Source organism: Prinia subflava, chromosome 20, assembly GCF_021018805.1.
Source record: "Prinia subflava isolate CZ2003 ecotype Zambia chromosome 20, Cam_Psub_1.2, whole genome shotgun sequence".
NCBI classification, from domain to species: domain Eukaryota; kingdom Metazoa; phylum Chordata; class Aves; order Passeriformes; family Cisticolidae; genus Prinia; species Prinia subflava.
The window spans coordinates 6,470,540-6,497,286 of record NC_086266.1 but is presented as its reverse complement, the minus strand read 5'-3'; the positions used below and the strand labels follow the sequence as shown (position 1 = coordinate 6,497,286).

The 26,747-nt window shown below is 48.7% G+C and overlaps 2 protein-coding genes across 4 annotated transcripts in view; one reads left to right on the top strand and one right to left on the bottom strand.

Moving 5' to 3' along the window:
* The first annotated feature begins 5,809 nt into the window (after nucleotides 1-5,809).
* FGF16 (fibroblast growth factor 16) lies at nucleotides 5,810-17,270 on the top strand. Its single transcript, XM_063416740.1, has 3 exons — nucleotides 5,810-6,333; nucleotides 12,531-12,634; nucleotides 16,301-17,270. The coding sequence occupies exons 1-3, from the start codon at nucleotides 6,057-6,059 to the stop codon at nucleotides 16,544-16,546; spliced, it is 627 nt and encodes a 208-aa protein (XP_063272810.1). The 5' UTR covers nucleotides 5,810-6,056; the 3' UTR covers nucleotides 16,547-17,270.
* A 4,698-nt stretch (nucleotides 17,271-21,968) lies between these two features.
* Nucleotides 21,969-26,747, bottom strand: part of ATRX (ATRX chromatin remodeler) — a 66,140-nt gene continuing 61,361 nt past the window's right edge. For all 3 annotated transcript variants that reach the window (XM_063416879.1, XM_063416880.1, XM_063416881.1), the window contains 3 exons: nucleotides 26,174-26,269; nucleotides 25,560-25,688; nucleotides 21,969-24,823 (listed from right to left, as the gene is read on the bottom strand). In XM_063416879.1, the coding sequence (XP_063272949.1) occupies nucleotides 24,545-24,823; nucleotides 25,560-25,688; nucleotides 26,174-26,269 (504 nt within the window). In that variant the 3' untranslated portion in view covers nucleotides 21,969-24,544. The remainder of the gene's footprint in view (nucleotides 24,824-25,559; nucleotides 25,689-26,173; nucleotides 26,270-26,747) is intronic.

Sequence of the window (26,747 nt, the reverse complement as noted above, 5' to 3'; positions counted from 1 at the left end):
AATATCAAAAACAATGATACAGCTGCAGCCTCCAGCTCCAGGAAGGTGTCTAAACCAGAAACCACTGGAAGCTGGGAGGGTTTACCAAAGGAAGTACCACTCTAAACTCGTCCTGTTTTCCATATACAAGTTATTAGCCATTATCAAGAGGCAGGATGTGGGGCTAGACAGACCTTTGCTGTGACTCGAAGCATTTTGTATTTGACTAATACTCACTGATGCAAACATAAACACACACCCTGCCATCGTCATCGTCACGGATAATTCCAGAAGAAGCTGCTACAGTTAAAAGGTGCATAGAAGAGTAACATCATAAAGGACAGTGTTTTTTATTTGAGGAGGATTAGAACCAGTTTTTGTATTGAATTTGATGCCTTCTGTGTTTTCTAGAGGGGAGTTGCAGTTGCAGAATACCTTTTTATTCTCTTATTACAGCAAAAGAGGCAAGCTCCAACTGAGAACCAGCTCCAAATGTCAGCTGTTCGGCCTAATGACTCAGTGGCCATGTAATTCTAGCCCAAATCCCCAGAGAAAAAGTTACAAGTGGAGACAACAGCATTATGCACCACTTTGCCCCACTAAAGGAGCCCTCCCCATTCCTCAGTCAGCACCCAGCACTTGGAGATGTATTAATGTGAATAATTTGAGTCAGGATTCAAACCTGTCCTTAGCCATGCCAAGGAACCTTTCAAATGGGACAGAACCACGGCAAAACAACACACTTGAGGCTCAGCAAAGCTCCCATGTCCACTTGCACACGGTGCTCGTATTTGTCCCTGACTTGTTCCCCTAAAGACTGCAGATCTCAGTTACAACAATCCTCTCCAAATGGGAGTTTTCATGACTCAGAGTCGAGCCAGAACAGTTCTGCTTTTTACTTTTAATCCGTAGCGGGATAATTAAAACCAGCATATCCATGTTTGACACCAAACTGTCAATAATTGGAAGAGCTGGGTACTTCCTCATTTGAAAGTCACATCATTTGTTTAGGCATCTCATTCCAAGACTCAAGTAGGCAAGTTCAGAGCTTTATCCTTAATACCCTTACCTTCATTCTGCCACCAATTCTAAATGTGTCAAACCCCCATACTTTTATACTTAGTTCTATACCTTGATGGAGACTCTGTTGCCTTCCAGTAGAAATCCTTCCACGAGGCAAAGCCATGAGATCCCTCAGGTCAAGCACTCAGGTTTGTAACACGCTTTTCAACACAGTATCCAGCACAAACAGGGTCTATGGCCTGGAAGTGGCACTACAAAAGATGATAATAATAATAGTAGTGTAAGTAAAACAAATCAAAGCTAAAAACCAATAAACCATCTTCTGCTCCCCTTAAGAAAATTTGTTTATTCGCTCCCTCACAAAGGAGGTTGCCCTATTTATCTGCCCGGAGAGCTCAGACATTCCTTGCATGTGCAGCACAGATGGTCACCACACCACAAAAGGCAGAAAGGCTCACAGTGGACGTGTCTGGTTTCTGGATATACAGAAACCTGGTCAGAGCTTCTGCTCCAGCAGGGCTGCTATGCACCCAAAATCCCAAACAAATACAGAAAGCCATCAATATCCTTTGGACAACATCTCTTAGTGGAAAAGGAGACCGGCCAGAGAAAAGGAGCTGCACAGTGACCTTGGTTGTGAGTCCTAATTAATTAGTGTACACAGATTATTGTGAGATCCCAAGGTGGGAAGTGCTAAGGAAGCAGAAGTATTATTTATTAAGGCTCAAGGCTCTGCTGTTTCTTTATCCTCTCATATTCTTCACGTCTGTTTTTGCATTCATGGCCATTGCTACTTCAAATTATTTCAGCTGTCTTGATCTTTTCTTTACCAAATGGAATAGCCCCAGGCAGAGGATATGCAGTATCTGGTAGCTCGGATACTGGGTTGGCTCATTGCAGCTATTTATCTTATTCCTTTCTAATTTATTTACTGTTCTGATCCCAGCCCTGATCTTCCTTTAATTTTATAGCCAGATACCAAATGTGGCTGCTCTCCATGGATAGAAATTACTCAGACAGTAAATGCCACTAATATTTTTACTACCTCACTAAATACACTTCTACAGCATGTGGAAGGGGTCTGCAAGGTCTGGTTCAGCAAACTGGGTATAAAAATCATTGCTAATTCTTCTGAAAACTGAAAGACAGAGCAGTTTGGCAGCAACGTTTTAGTTCCCAAGGTGAGCAATACAAACTGTAATCAAAGAATAAACTTGGGGGAACTGAAGCAAACTGAAACAAAGCAGAGCAGACAGTTAATTTTGTAACACTCTGTGTTCTGTGACACAAACTGTACATAAGATTTTGTCCTCCTTTAGGAAATTACTGAGTGCAGAACTGTGTTCTATGTCATACATGAAAAAAATTGCTAAACTTGTTTCTGCTTTTGGAGCAGTCATTCTAGCTTTCAGTACTTAAAATACATCTCCCTTTTTCTTCAAAAACACAGGGTACAAATCTCTGCTTTTTTCCTCAGCTTAGTAAAAGCATAAATAAACCAGGACATTAAAGAGAAAAAAAAAAAAAGAGAAAGCTACCTTTTCCACATCTTGTTGTGCCTAAATAGAACATGTTGTACCAACATGTACAATTTCTCAATAAAATGTATCGGGACACTTCAAAAGCTGACCATAATCAGGAGAGTTAAGTGAGGAATGTCAGCTTGGATGGGGGATTGGGCTGCTTTTGTTATACATTAGTTAAGCATGCAAGTTTGTGGGTTTTTACTTTATCTTGGATTTTACTGTAGTGTAATTGAACTCTGTTACCTTTTTCAGTTTCCTAAGTGTTTCACTAAGTGCTTGTGTGGATTTGGGTTTAAGGATATTGTAGACAGATCCAGAGGAGATTGAAATCCATGGCAGAGGCCTCTGCAGAGTTTGCCTAGTCCTCCACAGCGGAAACTAGGTCTTCCTCTGGCTTTTAAATCCCCCTGGGATCAGCCCTCAGACGTGCAGAAATAAGGATTCAAAAACATGAATTTGGTATGGATCCACAGGCAAACCTCACACTTACATCAGCAAAACCAGGTTTCACAGAAAAGTGTCTTTGATTGTAGCAGGATCATTCACTTTATATTAATTTTATGCATTAAATTCACAGCCTTTACAGGATTACATCCTTAACAGTAATTCCAGGTTTGGGGTGTCCTGTCAGCTGTGTCTGGCCCCTCCCCATCTTGGACCGCTGTCATTTTCACCAAAGCACAATTTATTTCCTTTAGTTACCTCATCACACCTGAGTCTTCATATAGACACTACAGCAATAAAAACATAATTTTTGCAGTGGGATGCTTGAACTCCTCAGACAGTGGTATCTCCATGTAACCAAACATGATAAACAAATAGTCAACAAATGCACTTTAGTACATTTTACTACCTCTGAAACAGCCTATATTTCTATAAAACCCACGAGTTTAGGCTTCATGTGTCAAGTTCTGCATCAACACCCCTTTTATAGCCACAGCTCAGACAGGAAAACCCACCCCAAACCCCATTTAAAAACCAGACTCCTCACCCACTGCAGACACACGGGTGGGTGTTTCACACCACAGTATCACAATTTCCTTCATGTCTTCACAAGAGAACACTGCCTAGGTCTGGGGAAAATGGCCTTCAAGCAAAGACAATTTTAACCCTCCCTCTGGGGTGATGTGGGGAGCAGCACCTTACTGAGGGGAAGAGACCTGCTGAGGGGAGAGCCACCATGGCGGGAACCCAGCTGAGGGGGAGAGACTTTCTCCACATGGCAGGAACACACTTAGGAATCCACTGTGAGGGAGACACTGTCCAAGTTGAGAGACCTGCTGAGGGGAGACCCACCATGGCTCTGAGGGAGAATCTACTGTGGAAGAGACACACTCTGAGGGGAGAGACACGTTATGGGGAGACTCACCATGGGATAAACTTGCTGAGGAACAGATCTGCTGAGGGCAGAGACACCCTGAGACCCACAATGGCGGGAACTCACTGAGAGCATATCCACGGTGTGGGAGACACTCTCTGAGGGGAGAGACCTGCCATGGCGGGAACCCCCTGAGCAGGAATCCACTGTGAGGGAGACACAGTCAGGGTTGAGAGACCCATTGAAGGGAGACCCACCACGGGATAGACTTGCCGAGGGAAACGAGGCATGGAGGGGATACTCTCAATGGGGGGAACACACTGAGGCGGAGACACTTTCTGAGGGGAGAGACCTGCTGAGGGAAGACCCGCCATGGCGGGAATCCCATGAGGGAGATAGGGAAGATATTCCTTGAGAGGAGAGACCCACTATGGCGGGAACCCACTGAGAGCATATCCACAGTAGGGCAGACACTCTCTGAGGGGAAAGAGCTGCTGAGGGGTCAGATCTGCCATGTGGTACTTTCTGAGGGAAGAGACCTGATGAGGGGATAGACCCACTGAGGGGGTACCCACCAAGGTGGGAACTCACCGAAGGAAAATCCACTGGAAAGAAGAGACTTTCTCATGTGACAGACCTGCTGAGTTCTCTTCCACCATGTGGTAGACTTGCCGAGGAGAGACCTGACAGAACTTCTAAGAGAAGATTTGCTGGGGAAGGCACCTTCTAAGAGGAGAGACACACTGCAGAGAGATCTGCTGAAATAAGAGACCGGGTAAGATTCCGCTGAGGGAATACCCACTATGAGGTATACATACACACGCTGAGGGGAGAGACCCTCTGAGACGATACACGCTTGGGGAGAGATCCCACGGTGGGGTTACCCCATGGTGGGGGAGACCGCTGAGGTGGAAATCACTGATGCCTCAGCTCCGCACTCTGATGCCACTCAGAGGAGCAGAGGGGGCTGGTGGCTTGGGGACAGTTTTGGGTGCTTGTGGTTGTTTGTGGTGTCTCTGTCCCCTGGCGGGGCACGGCAGAGGGAGCGGGCAACACCCCGCTCCAGGGACACGACAACCCAGCCCCAGGCCCGGGCCCACCTGGGCGCCCTCAGCAGCCGCCATGGGCCCAGCGCCCCGGGGCGGCGCGGCGCGAGCAGCAGCGCCGCCTGCCGGGCAGGGCGGGCACGCTCCGTGCCCCGGGTCCCTCCCGGCCCGTCTGTGCCCGCTTCCCCCCGGTTCCCCCGCTCCGCTCCGCCCCGCCCGGCTCCGTCTGTCTGTAGCGGCCGCAGCTGCCGGCACAGATACGGTGTCGGCGGGCCGGGAGAGCGCGGAAACACCTGTTTCCAACATGGGGAAGGTGGGGAGGGAGAGCGAGCGGCGCTGCCCGGCCCCGCCGCGGGCTCCCTCCCCTCACGGCGGCTGTAACCCGGCCGTATAACCCGCAGGATCGCCTTTCAGAAAGATCGCGTTCCGTTTTAACACGTTCGGCTGAAAAACGCGTCTCGACCCTCTCCTCACGTGTTGTTTTTTTTCCACCGTGTCCGTTGCGGGGGTGGTGGGTGAGGGGCACGCTCGGGGCTGTGGCGGTGGCGGCACCGACAGACCGGGGGCTTCCGACAGCCCCGGAGCCACCGACCCTTCCCGGGGCTCCGACCCACCCGGCCCGTGCGGGGTCTGGGGTCGCGGCTGCGGGGCCGGGCAGGGCCGGGCAGGGCCGGGAGCGCGGCCGGGGCTGCCGGCGGTGCGGGAGCGGGTGCGTGCGGGGGCTCCATGATTTCATCGTCGGCTGGCGGGGACCTGCCAAGAGCTGTTATGCCTCACTGCGATGTGTAGCTTTTTCCTGCCATTTTTTTTTTTTTCATAATAAAAGAGGGAGTGAAGCGGGACTTTTTTTTTTTTTTTTTTTTTTTTAAGAAAAAAAAAAAAGCCAAATGGATCGGGGGGGGAAGGGTGGGGAGGGAAGCAATAGCCAAAGGGGATGCCAGTGAGGTGTGGCTTGCATTTAAATATCCAATATGTCAATGTAAGGGGAGTGTGTACGTATATAAAGTGCAGTTCGCATCCGACGGCGGGACACTGGATCCAGCGATGGGAGGCGCGGGCGGCGCGGGGCCGGGCCGGGGCCGGCAGCGCGGGGCCGGGCGGCCGCAGCCCGCGCTCTGAGCGGCCGCTCTGCCCGCGCCCCCGGGGCCGCTCCGCTCCGCGCCCATGGCCGAGGTGGGCGGCTTCCTGGGCGCGCTGGACCCCGACCTGCACGGCTTCCCCCCCGCGCTGGGCGCCGGGCTGCCCCTCGCCGACTCCCCCGGCTTCCTCAACGAGCGCCTGGGGCAGATCGAGGGGCGGCTGCAGCGGGGCTCCCCCACCGACTTCGCTCACCTCAAGGGCATCCTGCGGCGGCGGCAGCTCTACTGCCGCACCGGCTTCCACCTGGAGATCTTCCCCAACGGCACGGTGCAGGGCACCCGGCAGGACCACAGCCGCTTCGGTAAGGGGCCGGGGGGGTGCCCGGCCGGGCCGGGAGCAGGTGCCCCGCGCGCACGACTAATTATCCCGCTAATATAAATCATCCCGGGATGGATATAATTGGCCTCCTAAACAAATGCGCTCACTCTCCAGCAATGCGGGAGTTTTTATTTCCAATTTCCTACTCTCCCGACGCTCAGCCTTTCTGCAGGTGCACTAAAACGTGCCTTCGCAAGGGGGAAAATAGGAAAAAGTTTTTTAAAAAATTAAGTAAAAGAGGACGGTGACCAGCTTTAGCTGTGCCTCTGAAGTTAGTCGTGAGGAAGGCAAAACAGAGACGTTCCTCGTTGGAATTTCTTGGAAATTCCTAGGTTGGAAAAAGAAATTCCTCACTTTTTTTAGTAGTTTCTTTTTTAAAAAAACCTCCTCCTTCTTTCTGGCATCTGCAGATATTTGTGAGCTGCTTTCTTTTACATGTGTGACTTTGATTAGAAGAGCGTCTCCCCAAAGAGAACAGAGTTCTGTTGGCTGGAGGGGTATCAGGAGCTGGGTTTGGGAAAGTTGTTGGAAAAGAAAGGGGGAGGCTGAAGAGGGAAAAACACTTAGGGGACCTCGGAAAGAAAGAAGATGGAACAATAGGCAGAGCACCGTGGATTTACCTTGCTGCCCAGGATACAGCTGGAAGACTGCAGTGCCTGTATCAGTGGCATACAAGAGCAGTGACTCTAATGAGACTATATGTAATCTTCAAAAAATGTACCCCAAGCCACAGGCGAAAGAGTACAGTCAGTTTGAGCACAGTAAGAGAAATTGCCACTACTCCAGCATCTAGTGCAGGTGTCTGTATAAGCTATCAACAAGTCCCATGCCAGCTATGTTGTCAACAGGTTGCAAGATGTGCTCACAAGACTTCTTACAGTTTTCAAGTGATTTAACTCCTCGGTGAAAGGAATTCTTTTTTTGCCTTTACTTGTTCACAGCCAGTTAGTGGGAAGTGCTGCCGCTGCTATTGTTGGAGGTGTAAGGCAGGTTTTTGGAACAATTGGGGAAGCTTATCTTTCCATAAACACCAGGTGTGTGCATGGCATGTCCCTGCCTAAATCAACAAGAAAGTCATAACCCGCGGGTCAGAGTCAGGTACTAATATGCTCATGGGGCAAGCGTTCTTTAATTACCTCCTGAAAACACCCATCTCGTAACCTTTCATGCTGCAATACGCTATGGGTTTCCACGTTCAAAGAGTTGAAAGCAAACCCATTGCATCTGGTTGGTTTTAGTTCAAGCTGCCACGTAGTGTTTCTAGTCTATCAGTTCTTTTTCCCTACCTTTGTAGAACTAAACAACCAATTTCAAATGGCAGCGTTTGTCTCAGGCCCATTTTTTATAAAGATTGAGTAAAACGACTATATTTTTAAACTTGGAAAAAGCATGTTAGACATGGTAAAACTTTTCATGGATTTTGCACACTGAAGCTGAAGTCACACAGTGCTTTCAATAAATCGAAACATTGGCATTCCCTAAGTGTTTTAGCAGTCCACATCCAGCTCTGTAAACTAGACCAGACTTCAGATATTATAGTTTTCTGCTTCAGGGTTTTCCCAGAGGCAGTGTAAAATAAATAGTTATTTGTTGTAATTGCAAGACAAAGCCCCGAAGGATTAGACTGGAATCCTTGCATTCAGATCAAGTTGGACTAAGCCTTGCTTCAGCAGAGACTCAAAGCAATAATGTATTGGCACACAGTATGCACCATCTGCGTTCAGTAGCCATGAATATTTAAATTCCAGTGTTACTGGTATGGTTCGTGTTAGGATGTCATGTATCAATGCATTCCTAAATTTTGCATGCAACAGTCAGAAAGAAGTAACTTGTAACAGGAATGGGCAGCTTGAGCAATTCTGGGGACTCCGAAGCTGTGGTGAGGGATGCTGAGGTAGATGAAGGGTTCAGGGAAGCATTTTAAAGCTGCCTTAAATCTTGAGGCATCTGGAGAAATACTTAGAAGTCCAGGATCAAGCCCATGTGGCTGGAAGGTGCTTGCTGGTACCACAAGCAGATAATGAAGGTGTTCCACGGATGGCTGCGATGCCACAGCCCAGGCACGCGTCCAGCTGCAGGTGAGATGTAGGATTTGGCATCTCCATCTCTTAATTTGGAAGGGATTCAGGAATAGACAGGCAGTATCTGCACCCTCCCATGCGCAGCCATCCCAAAAGCTACCAGATGTGCAAGACATCCACATCTTCCAGAGGAAAAAATAGCCAAAGCCCCACTGATGCAGAACAGAGTCCCAGGGTCCCAACAGTGAGGGTTAAAAGAAGAGATTCTTTTGTACCACAGCATTTGGGGGTGTGACTGTAGGACACAGGGGAGGTACTGGCATCATCCACCCACACTGCCTGGGCAATCACAGCAACTACTGCCGCTCATCTGTCAAGGACTGGAGCCTTCCTAAATCACACCTGTCTTCTGGAATGTGATATTTTATACTTGCAAAAACACAGATTCTTGCAAGAACAATGGAGCGCAGCTTATTTTTCCTACAGGAGCTTTAATGCAAAATGTGGAAAAGCCCTCTAAGTTTGCTGGAAGCAAGCTCATTCTTTCACTACAGAAGTGCCCAAATTTACTCTCTGAACTGGCAGCTCTGGCAAGATCACCCCCAAAAGAATAAAGTGTTTTCCAATGTATCTCTCCCTCTGCATCTGCTCAGAACCTTCCTCTGCAAAGAAATTAAGGACGATCAAAATCTGGATGTGGTCTGGACTGACATTAGCAACCCCTAAGACAATCCTTCTCAGAATGAAACAGAGAAATTGGCCAGGAAAATCCCTGCCAGGAGGAACTGCTCCTTTTCTGCCTCACATCTCTTTTACAGCAGAGTAAACAAGGGAACCCTTGCTACTCACTGCAGTGGAGGAGAGAAAAAGGCCTTGAGGTTGCACCGCAGACGAATAAAGGGAGAAGACAAAGCTCTTCTGGTGTACAGATCTGCTCATGGATCTGTTACACAGACTCCTTGAGAAGCTGCTGAGACCTCCAGAGAAAGTTTGGCTGTAATTTTGACATTCAGACCATAGTGCACCTGTTGCTGAACAGTTGTCGAGGTTTTTAGCCAAAGCTTTAGGTTTGTAGCCATTAATACAACATCTGATGTTTCTGTACCTCGGCTCTTGAATAGAGTCATGTAAGAAGAGACAGGTGCAGGGGCCTGAATTGTTCTTTGAGGGATGGTTTAGAGTAAGGCGAGAGTGTGTGGGTCCAGCCATGGCAAAGCTCAGGAGATTATCCAGTGCTTTGGTGGTAAATGAATCCAGTCAGGGTCTTAATCAAATCTCTCCAAGTCTTATCTGGAAAGACTCAAGGAACAAAGAGAAGGAATAATCAAAGTGAGAAGAAAAAAGAGGCAAATCCTAGGGGAAAGAAGAAAGGAAAGCCAAAGAAAAAACAAAAGCAAGTTCTACCACAAAAACACACCGCTACAATTGGAAAGAGAATTCTTGAGCTGGCCCCAGTGGCCACTCCCTGTGCTGCTGGAGATCAGATGCACGAAGCTGCAATTTTGTCTAGAATTGGAGTGAGTTAAGGACAGGATGGATATCCACCCACATATTTTCAGCCTTCACACTGTCTCCTGACTTTTGTGAGCTCAAATTATGTTCTTAATGCTCTTTCAACATAGCCATCCTCCATGCATGTCTCTGAGTGCCACTCAGGGATCAGAAAAGGGGAATACTACAAGGGATATTGTCAGAAGAGATTGTCATGGGCACACCTTGGAAGAAATTTCATTTGAAAAACCTGTATTTAACCAACCTGCACCAGCTGAGGGATATCTCATTCCTGCTCAGAGAGGGAAGATGCTGATGCTGCTCCTGGCTTGGTTCTTCCCAGGTCTTTGGAGACCTGGATTCACATGCCTCATACAAAGCATGTGTGTGGGCATATTCAAGGACAGCTCTGGGTTCCCCTGCCTTAGACATCCCTCAGTTTCTCAAAGGAACCAGCAATATTTTCCCACTTCCCAGAAGTGACAGGAGGCAGAAATAGTGCTTATGCTGAGGACTGTGTCTATACCTACATAAGGGTCCATCTACCATTCTCCAGTTACCTGATATGTTTCACTTGAATATTCCTTTGTTTCCAGCCTGGGAAAGACTCCCCCATTCCTGGGTGTCTCTCTGTACTCCTGCTTTAGTTTTTACACTCCCTGTAGTTGTCCATCTTCCCTCACTCCCTCCTTTTAAAAGAGTGGCTGTGGTAATTTCTGGTCTGTGCATGAGAAAAAGCACTCAGCAGTTCAGTAACTCCCTCATGTCAGAACTGGTGGGTAGTGAAGGGAGGAAACCACCCCTCATCCTGCACCTCTCTCCTCCCTGCTTGGAATTCTTTTCAGCTAAGAAACCACAACAATTACCAAGGAGAGCAGAGCCGGGGTCTGTGCCTGTCTGGCTTGAAAAGGCTGCCTTCCCTGCCTGTGCTGCCTGTTCCTGATGTTTCTGCAGGCAGGATGTGTCCCTGGGCCAGGATGTGTAGCTGGGCATATTTCAGCCTGTAAAATGTCTGCTCTGGTCCATGAAGTGTGTTTTGTGTGTTTGGTTCCCTGATTGTCTCCAGGCCTTGCCGCTCCCAAGTCCGTATTTCATGTCCCCTAGCACCCGCTGGTTTCAGGGAGGGCTGGATTAGATGCGCAAGCCCCAGAGTAGGCAGGGGAAAGAGGACAGAAGGTCTGATGGAAGGTAGGAATTCCTGCAGCCAGCTTAGCTGCCAGCACCTGATGATGAGTGTGCACTGCACGAAGGGGGTCAGGGTGTCCATCGCCGTCTGGCCTGTCCTATATTTAGGCAGTGCTGTGGTGTCACTTGAGAGTTGTCACATCCCATCCATGCTGTGGGGTGACCCAGAGCTGTGGCTGCCACTGAAGTCAGCTGGCTCAGGTGGCAGCCTGTCACGCGGTGGCTCTAAACCAAGGCAATACTTTTAAGAGGAGCTCTGGGAGGTAACCTGATCAGAGCATCAATTGCTCAAGGCTGGAGCAGTATTAGGGAGCTATATTAGGAGAGCTGGAGCCATGCTAAAGGTTAGAGCAACTTTCCCCTCCAGTCAATGGAGGCATGCAGTCATCAGATGAGATGAGGAAAACCCTCTTCCTTCTGCCTCCCAGCTAATTAATCCTGAACTGGACAGGCAAAACTGCCTGTGACCTCTACACAGGTAGTGTGTGAAATCCATAATAACACAGTCCTACTGCTGCCTTCAGGAAGTCTTCCTGGGAAGTCTGAATGTCCCCACCACTGGTGGTGTTGGGTGGGGGCTGTTTGTTTTAAGTGCTTCACCAAAGGTTCTCCTGTTACAGGTCTTTCCCCCACTGAAGCAGCTGTGGCTACGGGGGTGCAGCAGCCAGACCCTGCTATTCCTTTCCAGAGGAAATGAGGCTGCCCCTTGTTTTTAAAGTATCTGACACCATCATAGCAGGCTGCAGCCCATGGGTGGAACAGTTGCTCTTGCAGGGCTGGGGGTAGCTGGGACAGAGGCTGCTGGACTGGGAAGAGGCTGGCAGGAGGCTGGGACAGCCAGCAGGACATAGAGGACAGGAGGCAGTAACAGTGGCAGGGGGTGATGGAGAAAGGACTGGCAGTGCCATGGCTCCGAAGGCTGCAGAGGAAGATGCATTTTTACCTGTGTGCTTTGAAGCTGGATTTTATCTCTACGGCTTGTATATACATTTCAAGTTGGCAAGTATCCCACTGGAGTGGCAGGATGAAGATGGACCTCACAGACATCTCTTCTAGTGCTTTTCACTTCTTTTTACTGAACCCTTGACTTGAAAATCTGTGGGACAATCATCTTCTTCCAGAAGACAAAATCACACTCCTTTTGGTGAAGAGTAAAACCCAGCATGGTAACAACCTTCTGACATTGCTAGTGGCCAGACACAACTTTCTACATCTGTCTTCTTGGTGATAATTATGAAAAAAATCCAAACTCAAACCAACACAACCTTGCAAAGCTTTTCTCATTAGCAAAGATAATCCCTCTTGGGCAACTCAAATTCACAATTCTGGGGAGAAGCCCAGACTGGAAATTAGAAGATTGCACGCAGATGGGACTATAGAGTTAAGAACCATATTGTTACTGGGAATGGCTGGTTTGTTTTCATTGCTGGAGCCCGGTGTTGTTTTTTCCCTCTGTGTGATTTGCAGTTCTGTTCTTTTTTAGGGATTTTGGAGTTTATTAGCCTGGCAGTGGGGCTGGTGAGCATCCGTGGGGTGGACTCCGGACTCTACCTCGGCATGAATGAGAGGGGCGAGCTCTATGGGTCGGTGAGTTCAGGCTGGGCTGATTCCCTGTCCCACAGCCACCACTGCAGCCTGTGGCCTCAGCTGTGTCATAAGCTGCTGTCACAGGCCCCCCACGTCCTTGGGGTGCCACTGATCCCCATCCTACCCTTGATGTCACTGCTGTTTTAACATAAATTATATACAGGAAATTGGGGTTGAGGGAGGATTCAGTCCTACTGTGAGAGCCCACAGTGGTGCTCAGCCCCAGATATCACACTGAGGTTTTGCCTTTCAGAAATGGTCTGGTAATTGCCAGGTAAAGGCAAGGGGACATTTAGCATAAAGCCAGGAACTGTTTATGTGTTTGCACAGTCTGAATAACACATCAGTTGTATTCTCCTCTTGATCAGGTCTGCACCTATGTGCAGGTCCTATCTTTGTATTACGGCTCTTTAACCAACAGAAGCTGAAATTTATTGTAAAATTCCCTGTAACTCCTTTTAGGAGTTTAGGGCTGCTGCTTGTGATTTCCTAGAGTGCCATTTTCAGGCTAAAATTCTCCATGTTTTTACTAAAAACCCCAAGTGTAAACTCATTAAGTGTTATGACTTACAGTCAAAATGCCAGGACTTAACAGCTGGGCAAAGGTGCTTCCTACAGGTTAATTTAACTCAATTCCTAATTATTCAGCTCAATTAAGGGTGGATCACAGTAAAAGTAAAATGAAATAAAATAAACCAGTTTTAAGCCAAAGCAGAAGGCAGCACTTCCTCTCACCATCAGATAAGCCTCAATGTACAAGTTAAAACTCATGTACTCTGCATACACAGGAGCTGTTAGAAACCTTTGACTGGCAAACAGTTTAGCTCATTTTTCCTTGTCCCCTTTCCACCTGCCACAGACCCTTCCACCATTTAAGACACAGTTGCTGATGTTTATCTGAGATAGCTGCCCAGAGAAGCTGTGGCTGCCCCATCCCTGCAAGTGTCCAAGGACAGGCTGGATGGGGCTTGGAGCAATGTGGGACAGGAGAAGGTTTCTCTGCCCAGGGCAGGGATGAGCCTTAAGGTCCCTTCCAACCCAAACCACTCCATGATTCTCTGATCATCAAATACTGTGTGCACCAATAACTGTTCTTTTCCCACCTCATTTCTGCAACACCTTCTGCCCTGCACAGCAGTTAATTGCAGAGACAGTGGTTAAATTAAAAATGAGAACAACAGAAAAAAGAAAAATCACCAGGATTCCATAAAACACAAAATGTCCTGAAGCACACTTCAGAAAGCAGGGCTGGAGCAGCACCTCTCCTATCAAACTCTAAGGCTGCTCAGCAGCTCCTGGAGTTGCAGCTTTCACTTGTGCCTGCTGGAGAACATAAGCCCATGTATTCCCCTGCTTTGCCTTCAAACCCTGCAGCTCTGATAGTGAGTCAAGTTTCACGAAGGGTTAATTAAATTCTAGAGCCCCTGTTCATGTTACAACACAGAAACAAAAATAGGGCTTTTACAGCATTGAATCTGGAGACAGAATTGAGCTGAAGACAGTTGTGGGAGCTGTCCCTGCCCATGGCAGGGTATTGTAATGAGGTGATCTTTAAGGTTGTTTCCAACCCAAACCATTCTGGGATTTTGTTCACCAGGCAGGGACACACTCAAAAGGCTGCTCCGAACGGTGCCGGCGTCACGAGCCAGGTCCCCAAATAACCCTGGAGTTTTAAAATCTGGGACACGTGGGTTGTACAATGATGGCTTTTGGAACTCAAAAGCCACTACAGTATTCTTAATTAAAGGTCCATAAAACAGCGCCTGACAACAGCATTAGCATTACAATGGTATTTTGGGAGATCACAGTACAGCGGTATTTTTAAATTTTCAGCAAGTTTATTATTTCCCTCTGTGCCAATTTTGCCTGATGCCTGTGTTGATGCAGCCAGAGCCAGCCATCCCCACAGCGACACGTGGATGTCGGGACACAGAGCTTTTCCGCCTGTCCCTGTTGACCTCGTGCCAACAATTCTGTAAAGCTTCCCAAGGATTTCAGCAATGCCACTAATACTAAGGGCAGCAAAAGTCATGGGCAGCACCTTGCCTGCTGCCTGTGTGGTGTCAGGTTCAGTGGGGACATCCCAGGGCTTGGAAAGGAATAAATCACACCCTGCAGAGTCACCCCAGACTCGCCAAACATTTTCCACAAACACTGTACTCCAAACTGCCCAGTGCAGCACGGGGGAATGGGGGCAAAGCAACAGCCAGAGTTCAGCCAGTCATCAGGTTCCAACGTGTTCCAAGTAGATGGCATCTGAGAGGAAGGAAAAAACCCAGTCTGTATTTATTGACAGGCCTGGGAAGAGAAGCCTGTGGTTCAGATGGCCAAGGCTGTGGCCTAGGACTTTTGGAGGGCTCACAACTCACCTCAGGCTTTATTTAATTAGCAGCAAAACATTGTAAACAGGTTCTGAGCACAGATGAGCTCCTGGATTGTGTTACAAAACACATCTACTGCAGGCAGTAACATTTACTGAGCACTCCGTGTGCCGCAGAGGGGACACATTCCCTGCCCGGATAGTTTACAGTGGAGGGGCCGTGGCTGTAATATTAGAGCACTCTGCATTTACAGACTGCCCTTCAGCTGAAAGGGCCCCAGTCACCCTGGCAGTATCCCTTGGGATAGGATGGGATGGGATGGGATGGGATGGGATGGGATGGGATGGGATGGGATGGGATGGGATGGGATGGGATGGGATGGGATGGGATGGGATGGGATGGGATGGGATGGGATGGCTGGACCCTCTGTGACAGCACAGCAGGGCTGGCAAAGCCACCTGTGTCCTCGTGGGGCAGGGGGCAGCTGTGCTCCCCACTGCAGCCGAGCACATCCTTGTAGCTGGCACATGGAGGGAAGGGAGAGGGAAGGAGCACTGGACATGAACAAAAAGTCCATCATCAAACAGCCACTGCCAAGAGCCCCCAGCAGTAAGGGCTGGATGGGAAGGCTGGCTGTGGTGACACCAGTGCCATCTGTCCCCCCACGCCAGCGTGGGATGCACCAGCTGCACACCCTCCTCACATCACCTATCACAACCCAAATCTTCCTGGGGCCTGACATCCCACGTCCCTCCGGGTCTGGGTGCAGCCTCCCATCTCAGCTCACTGGCACTCCAGGGGGTGGAACCCTGAGCAATGCTTTCATTCCCATCTCAGTGCACCCAACTGTGTGCCCTGAACTTCCAAGGCAGTGCTGGCTCCTGTTTTCCTGTTTAGACCTTTCAGATTTGCTGCCTGCTGCTTCTCTCACCCAAAAGGGGGGATTTGGGGTGTGTGGTACCTCAGAGGGGGCTGCTACAGGGGAATGTGTCCCTGCCTGGTGGCACAACAACCCCAGCAAGCTCAAACTCACCTGGACAGGTTTGGAGCTTTGCTGTCTGCCTGTCTGATTTATTCACAGAGCACCTTTGCAAAACCCACACCCACCTTCTCCTGCTTTTGTCTCCTTCTTCCTCCAACTCCAGAGATCCTTGGGTCTTGACTTGTGCCCTTTTCCAGCCCTCATCCAGGGGAAGCAGCCCCACCACCCTCATCCTCAGGGGAGCCGGGAGAAGGCAGCTGGGGAAACGCTAGGAAAACAAAAGTGAGGGAGGGTGAGAGTGCTTTCTCTTCTAACTCTCTGACACGAGTGTCTCTTTGTTCCCCTGCTGGCTGCCCACGGCAGAAGAAGCTCACGCGGGAGTGCGTGTTCCGCGAGCAGTTTGAGGAGAACTGGTACAACACGTACGCCTCGACGCTCTACAAGCACCCCGACTCGGAGCGCCAGTACTACGTGGCCCTCAACAAGGACGGCTCCCCCCGCGAGGGGTACAGGACTAAGAGACACCAGAAGTTCACCCACTTCTTACCCCGGCCTGTGGACCCCGCCAAAATCCCTGCCATGTACAGAGACCTCTTCCACTACAGGTGATGGTTCCTGCAGTGTCCGTTGTACATACTTGGGCTCCCGAGCTTTTTCCCAGAGCGCTCTGTTAAATAGTCATTCCATCATTCCTGTAAGAGTAGGTGACCTAGGGAAGCACTTACATTGAATTCAGACACTGCTGTTCCTCCTTGTTTCCAGTGTATATCGAACCTGGGTTATTTATGGGGCGGGGGTAGGGGAAGGGAGGGAACCCTACATTTAATCTTCCATTTTCGTTCACTTTCGTTACCCGGTTGCTACAAGAGAGGCTGAATATTCAATGTCATGGTTGCTTAAAGGAACGAGCAGGTGAGCAAACCTGATCACTGGGGAAAAGACAGCCCCAAAACAACCTAAAAATGAAGAGAAGAAAACAAAGACCACAGAACTGCTGCAGATGCTGCTGCTGAGCTGGGATAGCTCCCTGCTAAGAAAAGCCTTTGAGTGGTGCCCTGCTTAAGCAGTCTGGGAGTTGCTACATGGATGATGCTCCATGGACTGGTCCTGATTTGTGGGGTTCTTCCTGCTGTTGGGGTGGGAATGGGGTGAGGAACATTATTCAGATGTAAGCATGGATACTGTGCATAAGGACAAAACTATTTATAAAATGTATATGATATTTATTTTATATATTTATTTATTTCAAAATAATTTTATTTTTAATGAGAGATGCTATGACCGGATTTTCATCAGGAAGAATAAGGTCCTACTGAAACAGGAAAAAAAATGAGTTTTAAGAGCTTATCGGCAATAAAATTGTCTTTATATTGTAGATTTCTTGCTAGCCCTTTTTTTTTGGCACTCTTCAACAACTAATCCAGTATTTCCCCAGCAATATGAACAATAAATCCACTTCTAAAAGGGCAGTAAAGGTCAATTACCTAAGCCCCAAACTCTTGCAGGAAGATGACATCAAATCACAGGTCTGGGAGGCACCAGCTCGGTCTCCTTGGGTATCCCCGTGGATTTACCGTCCTGCTCAAAACCAAGAGGACAAACATTTGGGGCATCTGCTGTGCTTTGGATGGACCCATCAGCCCTGCAATAAAACCAGCACATCTTGCATGAGATTTACCTGCAGCACCATGAAAAATCCATGGAGAAATAGCAACAACAGCAATTCTAAACCACCACACTTTCAGGCAATCACCATGGATGAGGATCAGCCCTGCAGGCAGTGCTTGGATGTTCATGGCTGTTCATGGCATTTTCCTCTGCAGAAGCCGCCTGGTCCCTCAGTCCTGTCACCTTTCCTCTGCCTCCAGCTGGGCTCAGCAAGCCTGATGACATTTGGCAGCCCCGAGCCAGCCCCGTATTCCCAGCTGTGCCCAGCAGTGCCAGGGAGCAGCCCTCCCCCAGTCAGGCCAGGGACACTCATGGGGGAGGCTTGGCTGTGCCAGCACGGGCCTGGAGTGACACTTGTCCCACATACCTGCCCTTGCTGCCTGCTTGGGGTGTCACAGAGTGCAGGGAACGCTTCCAGCAGTGATGCCAGTTCATGTTGTGTCCCCTGTGATCAGCACAGAGGGATTTCAGCACGTGGTGGGAGCAGGAGTGTGGCTGCAGAGGCACGGGCACTTTGCAGCACAAGGAGAGGCCAGCAGCAGACAGGGTTCCCTGGAGTGTGCAAAGACCTGAACAGCCACAGCCGTGCTGGCTCTGGGTTTTCCTTATCTCACCTGCTTTGTCCACAGTGCTGTGTCTTAACCTCCTCCTTGCAAAACAGTCACGGTAAAACCTCAGCTCCTTCATCTTCAGCCTGTGAATTCCCAGGACATTTTCACTGACTCAGAGATGATCCACACCAGCTTCTTCATGAGCTACATCCCCAGTGGAGCAGCAGCCCTCAAACCCAGCTCTGCTCCCGACAGTTTCTCGCCCTCTCTGCACCTCCTGTGTCCCTGCCACGTCCCTTCGCTGTCCCAGCAGGTCCAGCAGCCACCAGACGACAGGCTGGGGTTGGCAACGAGGAGATTACAGCAGCTTTACCTTCAATGATCCAGACATGAAGGAATTTAACCCCGTGTTTGAAATAAAAAGAGTTTATTTAGCTTCTTCCTCTGAGTCACTGCCGAAACATCTCATCCCCAGCTGCTGTGTCGGGAGCTCCGTGGCTCACGGGACGCGTCCTCAGGTGCACTTTTGACCTTCCCCTGCACAACAGGGAAATCCCTCAGCCCTGGAGCCCTGCTCTGCCCCCTGGGATGATCCTGCTCCCTCCAGCCAGGGCTTTCCGCTGTGCTTGAAGATAAATCTGGTGGTTGAGATCTGCTCCTCTTCAAAATGAAGGTCAAAACCTGATCTCAGCAATGCCAAGTGCATTTTTTACCAACTCCAAGGAAGATGATTTGGCCCATGGGGGTAACACTGGACTTGTGCTTCTGATACCCAACTCAAAGAGCTGCTGCAGCACAGCCTCCTGCCAGAAAGGGACACACTGGTACCAGGGGTGCTGTAAGACACCTTTTCAGGATCTGGGTTCAAAAAACTCATATTGCAAAAAGCAAAATCCACAAAGAATTTACTGGAAACCCCTTGGTAAAGGCACGTGTCCTGTGTAGGGCATTCATTAACTGGGGAATTCAGCACTGCTAAATCCCACCCAAATGGTTCTTCCCCGGGAATTTACTTTGTTTGGTTCTGGCTCAACAAAGCAGCTGAAGATGTGAGTGACCTGAGTGACCTGGGAGCTGAGCAGCAGCAGAGGGAACCACCAGAGACACAGGGAGCATTTTGAGGGGCACAGGAGGGGGCTGTGGTGCACAGCGGGTTTGTGTGGGCACTCCCACCTCTTACCCCATCCCATCCCCCTTGGGCCAGCTGGTACCCCACCTGAAGATGCCACCTGCTCCTTCAGCTTGGAGCTACAGGAAAGTTTGTGGGGAAAACATGTTTGGGTTGCTTCAAGCTAACAGAACCTTCCAAGTGAGCAAAAGGAAACCGTGTTTGTTTGGGGTCTCATGTAGATTCCATGGGATTCAAAGTCAAAACAGGAGGCAAAGGCTGGCGCAGGGGGTGGCTGTGATCCCCAGAAACCCCACTGTGCCCCTGACCCAGAGCTGCTCCACACACAAGACTGGAAACCAGAGCAAACGGGACAAAAGGCATCTCTTCAACCCCTCTTCCACCCGAGGGGAGGGCCTGTTCTGTGGGAAACACTATCCTGGGACAGCTGTGCAGAGCAGGAGGGAGGAGGCTCCAGCAAAGGGGTGGGAAAGTGCTGGAGTCTCATTGTGGAGGGTGCAGAAACAGGGGAGCTGCCTGGGAGAGGCCAAGGTGCAGCCAAGCACAGCAGTCGGTGCCTTTCTCCCTGGCTTTGGGTGATCCAGGGCACAGGGATGGATTGGATGGATTGTCTGGAGACTGAAGTACAAGTGGCAACTTCCACGTGCCCTCAGGGACATCCCCATGGAGACCCCACTGTCTGTGGGGAGCTCTTCTGGGTGGGATGTGTGGCTTGGGGTGCCTTTCTCCAAGGGGGAAAAGGAGAGGAGGCCCCAAAGAGTCACCTCCTGCGAGTCTTTGGGCAATGCAGAGCCCCAAATGCCAGAGGGAATCCAGAAACTCGGAAGAAATCCAGAAAATCCAGAAACTGCTGGAAGGCAATGAAGGTGTCCTGGTGTTGTCTCACCTGCCTGGACATCCAGAGATGTGCTGCCACTGCCAGACTGTGGCTGAGATGCTCCTGGAAGGGCACCCAGGGATGGAGCACTCCTGGAGGAGAAGGGCTGAAGCTCGTGTCAGTGTGGACACAAAGATATCCCCTGGGAGGGTGCTGGTGATTGCTTCTTCCAAAACAACTGCCCCAGAGCTGCTGATTCCTCATCACAGAGAACACCAAAGGTGTCACCTCCTGCCTGCACTGGGTTTGAGCCCTGGGAGGCGAATTCCAAGGATTCTCAGGCTCTCCCTCGCTGTGCCAGGAGGTGTCTGGCACTGAGATGGCACCGAGCAGGGCAGGTCACCACTCCCGACGTGGCCAGGGCACACGTCCCCCGCTGCTGCTGCTCAGGGGCAAGAACCCAGGGCAATGAGCCCCACTCTGCACAACCGAATTCCTACAGCAGCTGCTGTGGCTGGGTCGGGCTGGGAGGAGTGCCCCAGGTATCAGTTACTGCCTCGTTCTGTTTCTGTGCATGCAGGAGCCCAGGGTGGTGTCTGAGATCAGAGCTTGGAAGTGGCTGAGCTCAGACCCAAGGGTGACCCCACTTCCCTGAGCCCCTGCCCTTCTCCAGGGCAGTGTCCCCACTCAGGCCACAGCCCCTTCCCAAAGCTCTCCTCCAGTGACCCCCCAGCCATCTCCTCCCTGGGGAGAGCAGGGACAGGAGCTGAGGCTGGATCAGTCACAGGATGAACTCATCCCACCCATCCCAGGCACACACAGCAGAGCAGGAGCTTCCCCAGCCCTTCACAGCAGCGCAGCCTTCCCAGAGGCACATTTGGAATTCTGCTCTGTCCCAGGCCCCATCCCCAGGGTGGGTTCAAGCACAGGGGGTGCACAGGGGTTATTTGACACCTGAGCAGGTCTGGGAAGTTCAGACACCACGTGGTTACTGCTGCTGGTGCTGCAACACCAGCGTTTTTCCAGACTCCTCCAGCTGGGAACATTTAGGACATTTGGCTTTCCATAAACATTGAAAATCTATCCAACTTCAAAACTTTTTTTTGCTTGAACTGATGAATTTGGTTTTATTTACTGTGTGCAGAGTGATTCTGCTTTTAAGATAAAGGCAAAAGCTGCTCAGGCTGGGCACAGCTGACACAGCAACGGGGCTGGCAGTGTTGGGACACCTCAGCACATTCTGGACATGGGACTCACCCCAGGACACTTCACAGCCACATCCAGCCTGAGCTGCCCCTGCTCTCCATCAGCGTCCAGCCAAGTTAAAATTCCCAGGGATATTTAAAACCCCGCTGCCCACAGGGCCCCCTGGAGCACAACTCCAGTGTTGTCACCTCAGAGCCCATTTCCACCTCCCCCAGCTTCACCAAGAACGGCTCTGCCCTGAGCACTGCCAGGGATGAGCAGGGGGCACCGTTAAACACAATTCTAAACTTTCCTTGGCATAGGAAAGGGAGTGTTCTGCCCAGCACGTGGGATTTAATAACTGAGGAAGGGAGAAGTACAACCATGAGCAGCACCTTATGCTGATCTGACTAAGCACAACTTCACCTCACTTTTAACCACTTCACTGCTGGACAACTCATTTCACTTGTACCAGATTGGCAGAAGCTGCTTTTAATAAAGTAATTTGAAAATCTGGACCACAGCTGTCCTCCTTAAATGAAATCAGTGGCTGTATCCACTGAAGTCACTGTAGAAAGCAGTGAGAGCTTCAACTCACAGCACAATTCTCCAAAGACAATTCCCAGGCTGAATCCCCGTGGGCTGAACGCAGGACTGTGAATGTAGCACAAGGCACATTGATGTATTTTGGTCACTTTATTAAATGAGATATTAAATAGTTTAAGTTTCAACTACTAAAACAGCACTTTGAATGGTGAAAACACAGACAGTATATCGTCATACTTGAATGCTTCTTCTCTTTTAAAAACACATTTCCAGTCCTTATATATATTACAAAACAGCCTTATAGGAAGAGGGGACACCTTTTCTATAGTATTTAAGATATTTAATACAGAACTGAAAAGCCATCTAATAGAAACAAAGGCAAGTCTTCACAGCTGTATGATTTCAGCAGCCAAAGCTGGTTGATGGACTGAAACATTACTATACAACTGGGACAAAACATATACAATATCACAATACTAAGCAAAAACGCTTTACATCCAAAGGAATAAACAGGTTACAAAATGTGGATAATTTAGCAGGCAAAACTGTATTACAAGCAACATTTTTATTTGTCATCTTAAGCCATTTTTATCTAGTTAAAACATCTAAAACAAATATAAAAAATGAGCCTTTTATTATCTTACTGATGTATGTTCTGTCTTTAAGTACTGGTTAAAGCCTGATGTTATATTCAAAGCACATTGTTATGCAGCTAAAATGTTGAGTGAGAAACGTAAGCAAAGTGGTCCAGGTTTTACTTCAATGCTTATCTTGGATTCCTTCTTGTGCATTAGTCTTCTGTTATCCATAGGTCTGTCCAGGATGAAATAAAATGTGCCTTTCAATGTTGCCTAAAACTTCCACATTTAAGTCTTTGAGTTACTGTAAAACTCCACTTAATATTTCCAGGTTTGGTAGAACGCACTTCTCTTATTCACAACACGTCGGAATATCGGTGAGAGTTGCCCAGAGTACATTTGCCTTCAAATGTTTATCTCAAGGTCTCACTTTTGTCTCTTCTAGTGCCAACACGTCTCTCTTTGCTCCCTCCCCCAGATCAGAGTTAATTGTAGAGCTGGCAGAGCACTAGAACACACTGAGGGGCTTTTGTGGTGTTTTGTCATCAAAGAGTCCCAGACAGCAACGGCTCAGCCGGGTTTGCAGCAGCCCAGCCGAGCCTGTCCTCGTCACAAACCAAGTGTCAGCCACACACTGAAACATCCTGCACCACCTGCGTGTGTAGAGGCAAAACTTGTCCATGCAGAGCAAGAAAAACTCCTGCAAGAAACTGCCCAGGAACCAAAGTGATTTTAGTTCATGCCAGCATCAGAAGAGTCCAGCACAGTCTGGAGCCATCGCCTCCGTCCGTCCCCAGAGCCCTGTGCTGTCCACACACCACTGACTCCACGTTCCTGCCACTTACTTGTGCCCCCAGATTATCAACGGGGATTTTTGGGGGTTAAATCAACCAAACTCTATGCAAAGGAAAACCCTATTTGAATTCAACAAGAACTTCACAAGCACAGTAAGTGTGGGCAAAGAGTGATAATGGTATAGAATAAACCCAGATTTTATCTCTGGCCTACATTAAAAAAAATCCAAAACAGAAAAAAACAAACCCAAAATCAAGCTCTTTGTGTCCTAATGTTTGTCTGTGTCCGTGTTTTCACACAACTGAAGGGATGGCGAGGAGTGCATAACCACATCTCTATCAATAAAGTCATCTCACGCTTCTGGCAGCTCTAGAAGTTGCTACAGCCCTTTCTCTGTACGGATTTTCACTCAGCAATGGCTGTGCCACGTTTAAGGGGGGCTCTCTGACCCTGGCCAGCATCACCCTTTCACCCCCAAAGACAGGAACTGGGTTGTGTTGGCCTGTCCCCCACTGCCAGCAATGGGAGGAGACAGTAGCACCAGCGTGAGGGAGTATCAGAAATGTGCTTTGTGCTGGACTCCACAGCGAGGGATCAGCGTGCAAAGGAAAAGCATCTCCCACTCCCACAGCATCAGCTGTTATCCCATCACATACAACTGCAAACAAGAAATGGCAGCAGACTGGGAGGGCCCAGTCGTGTTTAAGGCTGGATGCACAGTTCCCTGTGCCTCAGAAGGTTCAGAGCAGTAGTAGTTACCAATATTGCACTCAGTTCTGTTTTTCAGAGAGTATTTTCAACTCCTGTTCCATTCAGCACAGATGAAGGAAACTAGACTATTTCTGTTACAATGTTCCCACTAACAGAAAGAAACGGGTAAGCAGAAAAGTATTCCATAATTTGAGGAATCAACTCTAATCAAGAACTCAGCTGTTTACAATTCACATGTGTCAGACTGAACATACAGACCTGCAGTCCTTCCTAAGCTTCCCAAAGCTTTGCAGCCACGAAAAGCAAGCGTAGGAGTTTAGACAGGAAACCTGCGGAGATGCTACTGTAACGGGAGGACTTGTTTTCACTGAAAACAACTTGTTATCTCCTGTACTCAACAGATGTAAGAAGATTCTAGGCAACATCACTGACAACAGGGAAAACGTCGTGACCTATTTAAACAAAGCTGAAACACTAATATGGAACATGGTATTTAAGGGGAGCAACCAAACTATTCTTTTTAATTTTTTTTTTTTTTTACAGTTGAGTTCTGTTAGGCCATTGATTCCTAAAAAAATAAAAGTTCTTTCTCTGATTTTAACAATCCTTTAGGCTTTTAGTGCAAAATCACATTGATTTCCCTTGGGAAGGCCCTGGATTTTTGCCTCTCATTGGGGGTGGTGCTCGTTGGAGGGGTGGTGGCTGCATCCCACCAGGAACTGACTGATACATTCCTCTCACATCTATGGCTGTGTAGTTGGAAGGATTCATGATTAAATTTGGAGGCTTTGGCATCATGAGGTGGCCCATGGCTGCTTGCTGGTAGGACATCTGCTGCTGCTGCTGCTGGTTGTACTGCTGCTGGAGCCGCCTGTTCATCAGGATCCTCTGGACACAGCCGATCAACTGCGGAGGGAAAGCAGAGCTGCCTGAGTGCACCACCCGTGCCCTGCTCCCAGGATCAGGTTCAGAGCTCAAATCAATTTGTTAGGGACAGCAGGGCCGGGGAAAAAGGCCCATTGTTATCACCATCCCTAATGTGATGGCATCCAGCAGCCCATTACTGGAGAAACCATTTAGGAACAGCATTTAGGGCTCACTTCTCCGGAAGACTTGGCTATTGTGTTGCAGGCAGCATTTAGCAGAGCTGCCATGGCAACATGTACTCTAGTGTGAAATTATTCCCAGGTATAAGTTACATCATCATCTGTCAGGTACCATTCATCTTCCCTTTCAAAGTCCCGCCTGTGCACCGGCACAGTTTGTTTGCCTGAGAGAAAAACTCTTCCCTCTGACATCATCTGGGCAACTTTCAGATGCTGCAAAGTAATTTTAAGCTAAAACAACATTACCAACACTTTCTAAGATGTGTTTCTAAGTGGCTGCCTGGGCTCTGGGAATCAGATTTCTCCTTATGCCTCATGACCTTGCAGCAAAGCACTTGAGCTCAAAACCTGGCAAGTGCCTTTTCTATGAACTTCTCCCAGTCTCCCTCACTGAGGCCCAGGAATGAACTGCAGCACACTGCTGACCATTCTGTGAGGGTATTTATGTGCCCAAACATACACCTGTAATTCAGGAGTGAGCACACACAGGATCCCCATTCAAACCTAGTAGATAAATAAATGTAAGATATTTTTACCATCTGCTGCTTCCCGAGGACGTCGTTGTAAATGGCTTCTCGGCGCTTCACATCCAGCTCCTGGCTCGCCTGTCTGTTCAGGGCCAGGGCCTGCACCTGGCTCTCTGTTAGGGTCAAGTTTTCTTTCCACTGAAAAGCAAAAAAACCCAAAACTTTCTTGGCACTGGTCCTTTGAACAAAAGCCTGACAGTAACTGAGGCCCTGTGTCATGCTGGCAGCTGCACCAAGAGTTAAACCAGCCCAGCCTCCAGTCAGGGCAAAACTGCTCCAGCAGAACCAGACCCAGGAGTTATTAGTTCTTCCAACTGGCAATTAACAGCCCACAAAATACAATAATACCTGCCTGTAATTGCTATTGTGATTTCTAGAAAAACCAGCATTTTCAGAGCATGACAAATACTTATGGATCTAAACTGCCAGTCCTGTGAGCTCTGTGCCAGCTGAACACCACCAAGGGTCACTGCAGGGATAAAGGTCACCACCAACTGCAAATGATGCTCCTTAATAATGCAATTCATTAGCTGAATGACCATTTGCAGCAGCAATATCTTTGTTTGATCATGTTTAATGTTTCCCACTCCTGATCTGAGCCCAGGGTTATCCCTTGCACTCACTATGGATGAAATGATGTCTTCAAGGGGCTGGATCCTTGCTGCAGCCACACTGTTGGTTGCTTCCACCACCTTCTCTCTTCCTTGATTAATGAGGTCCTGAGAAAACACCACAACATCAGGTATAAAGCACAGAAACAACACACACATTTATTTCCCACCCTTCTTAATCTTTCTCTTGTACATACCTAGACTTCCATTACCTTTCTGCTCTCAATTTGCACAAGTCAATGAGTCTAAGCTGCCACACATCTGAATTTCAGCACAGAGCAGTGGAACAACATGTATAAACCTGGCAATTTGTAGACAGCATTTGTAAAAACCTAGTTTTGTATCTACAGGTTTTCAGACCAGCGTGAGAATGCTAAAAACCCAGGTAAATTTTCTACCATACAGACTTGAAGATGTTACAGTTTCAAAAGTGGTAATTAAATTCTGCAAAAAATGCAGGTTATGCTCCAGAATCCTGACAATCTGCCCAGGTATAGGTTTATATACATTCAAGTTAAACTCCAATAAAGTTACATGAAAAAAAAAAAACCCCAAACCTCCAAACTGTTAAAAATACAGAGATATT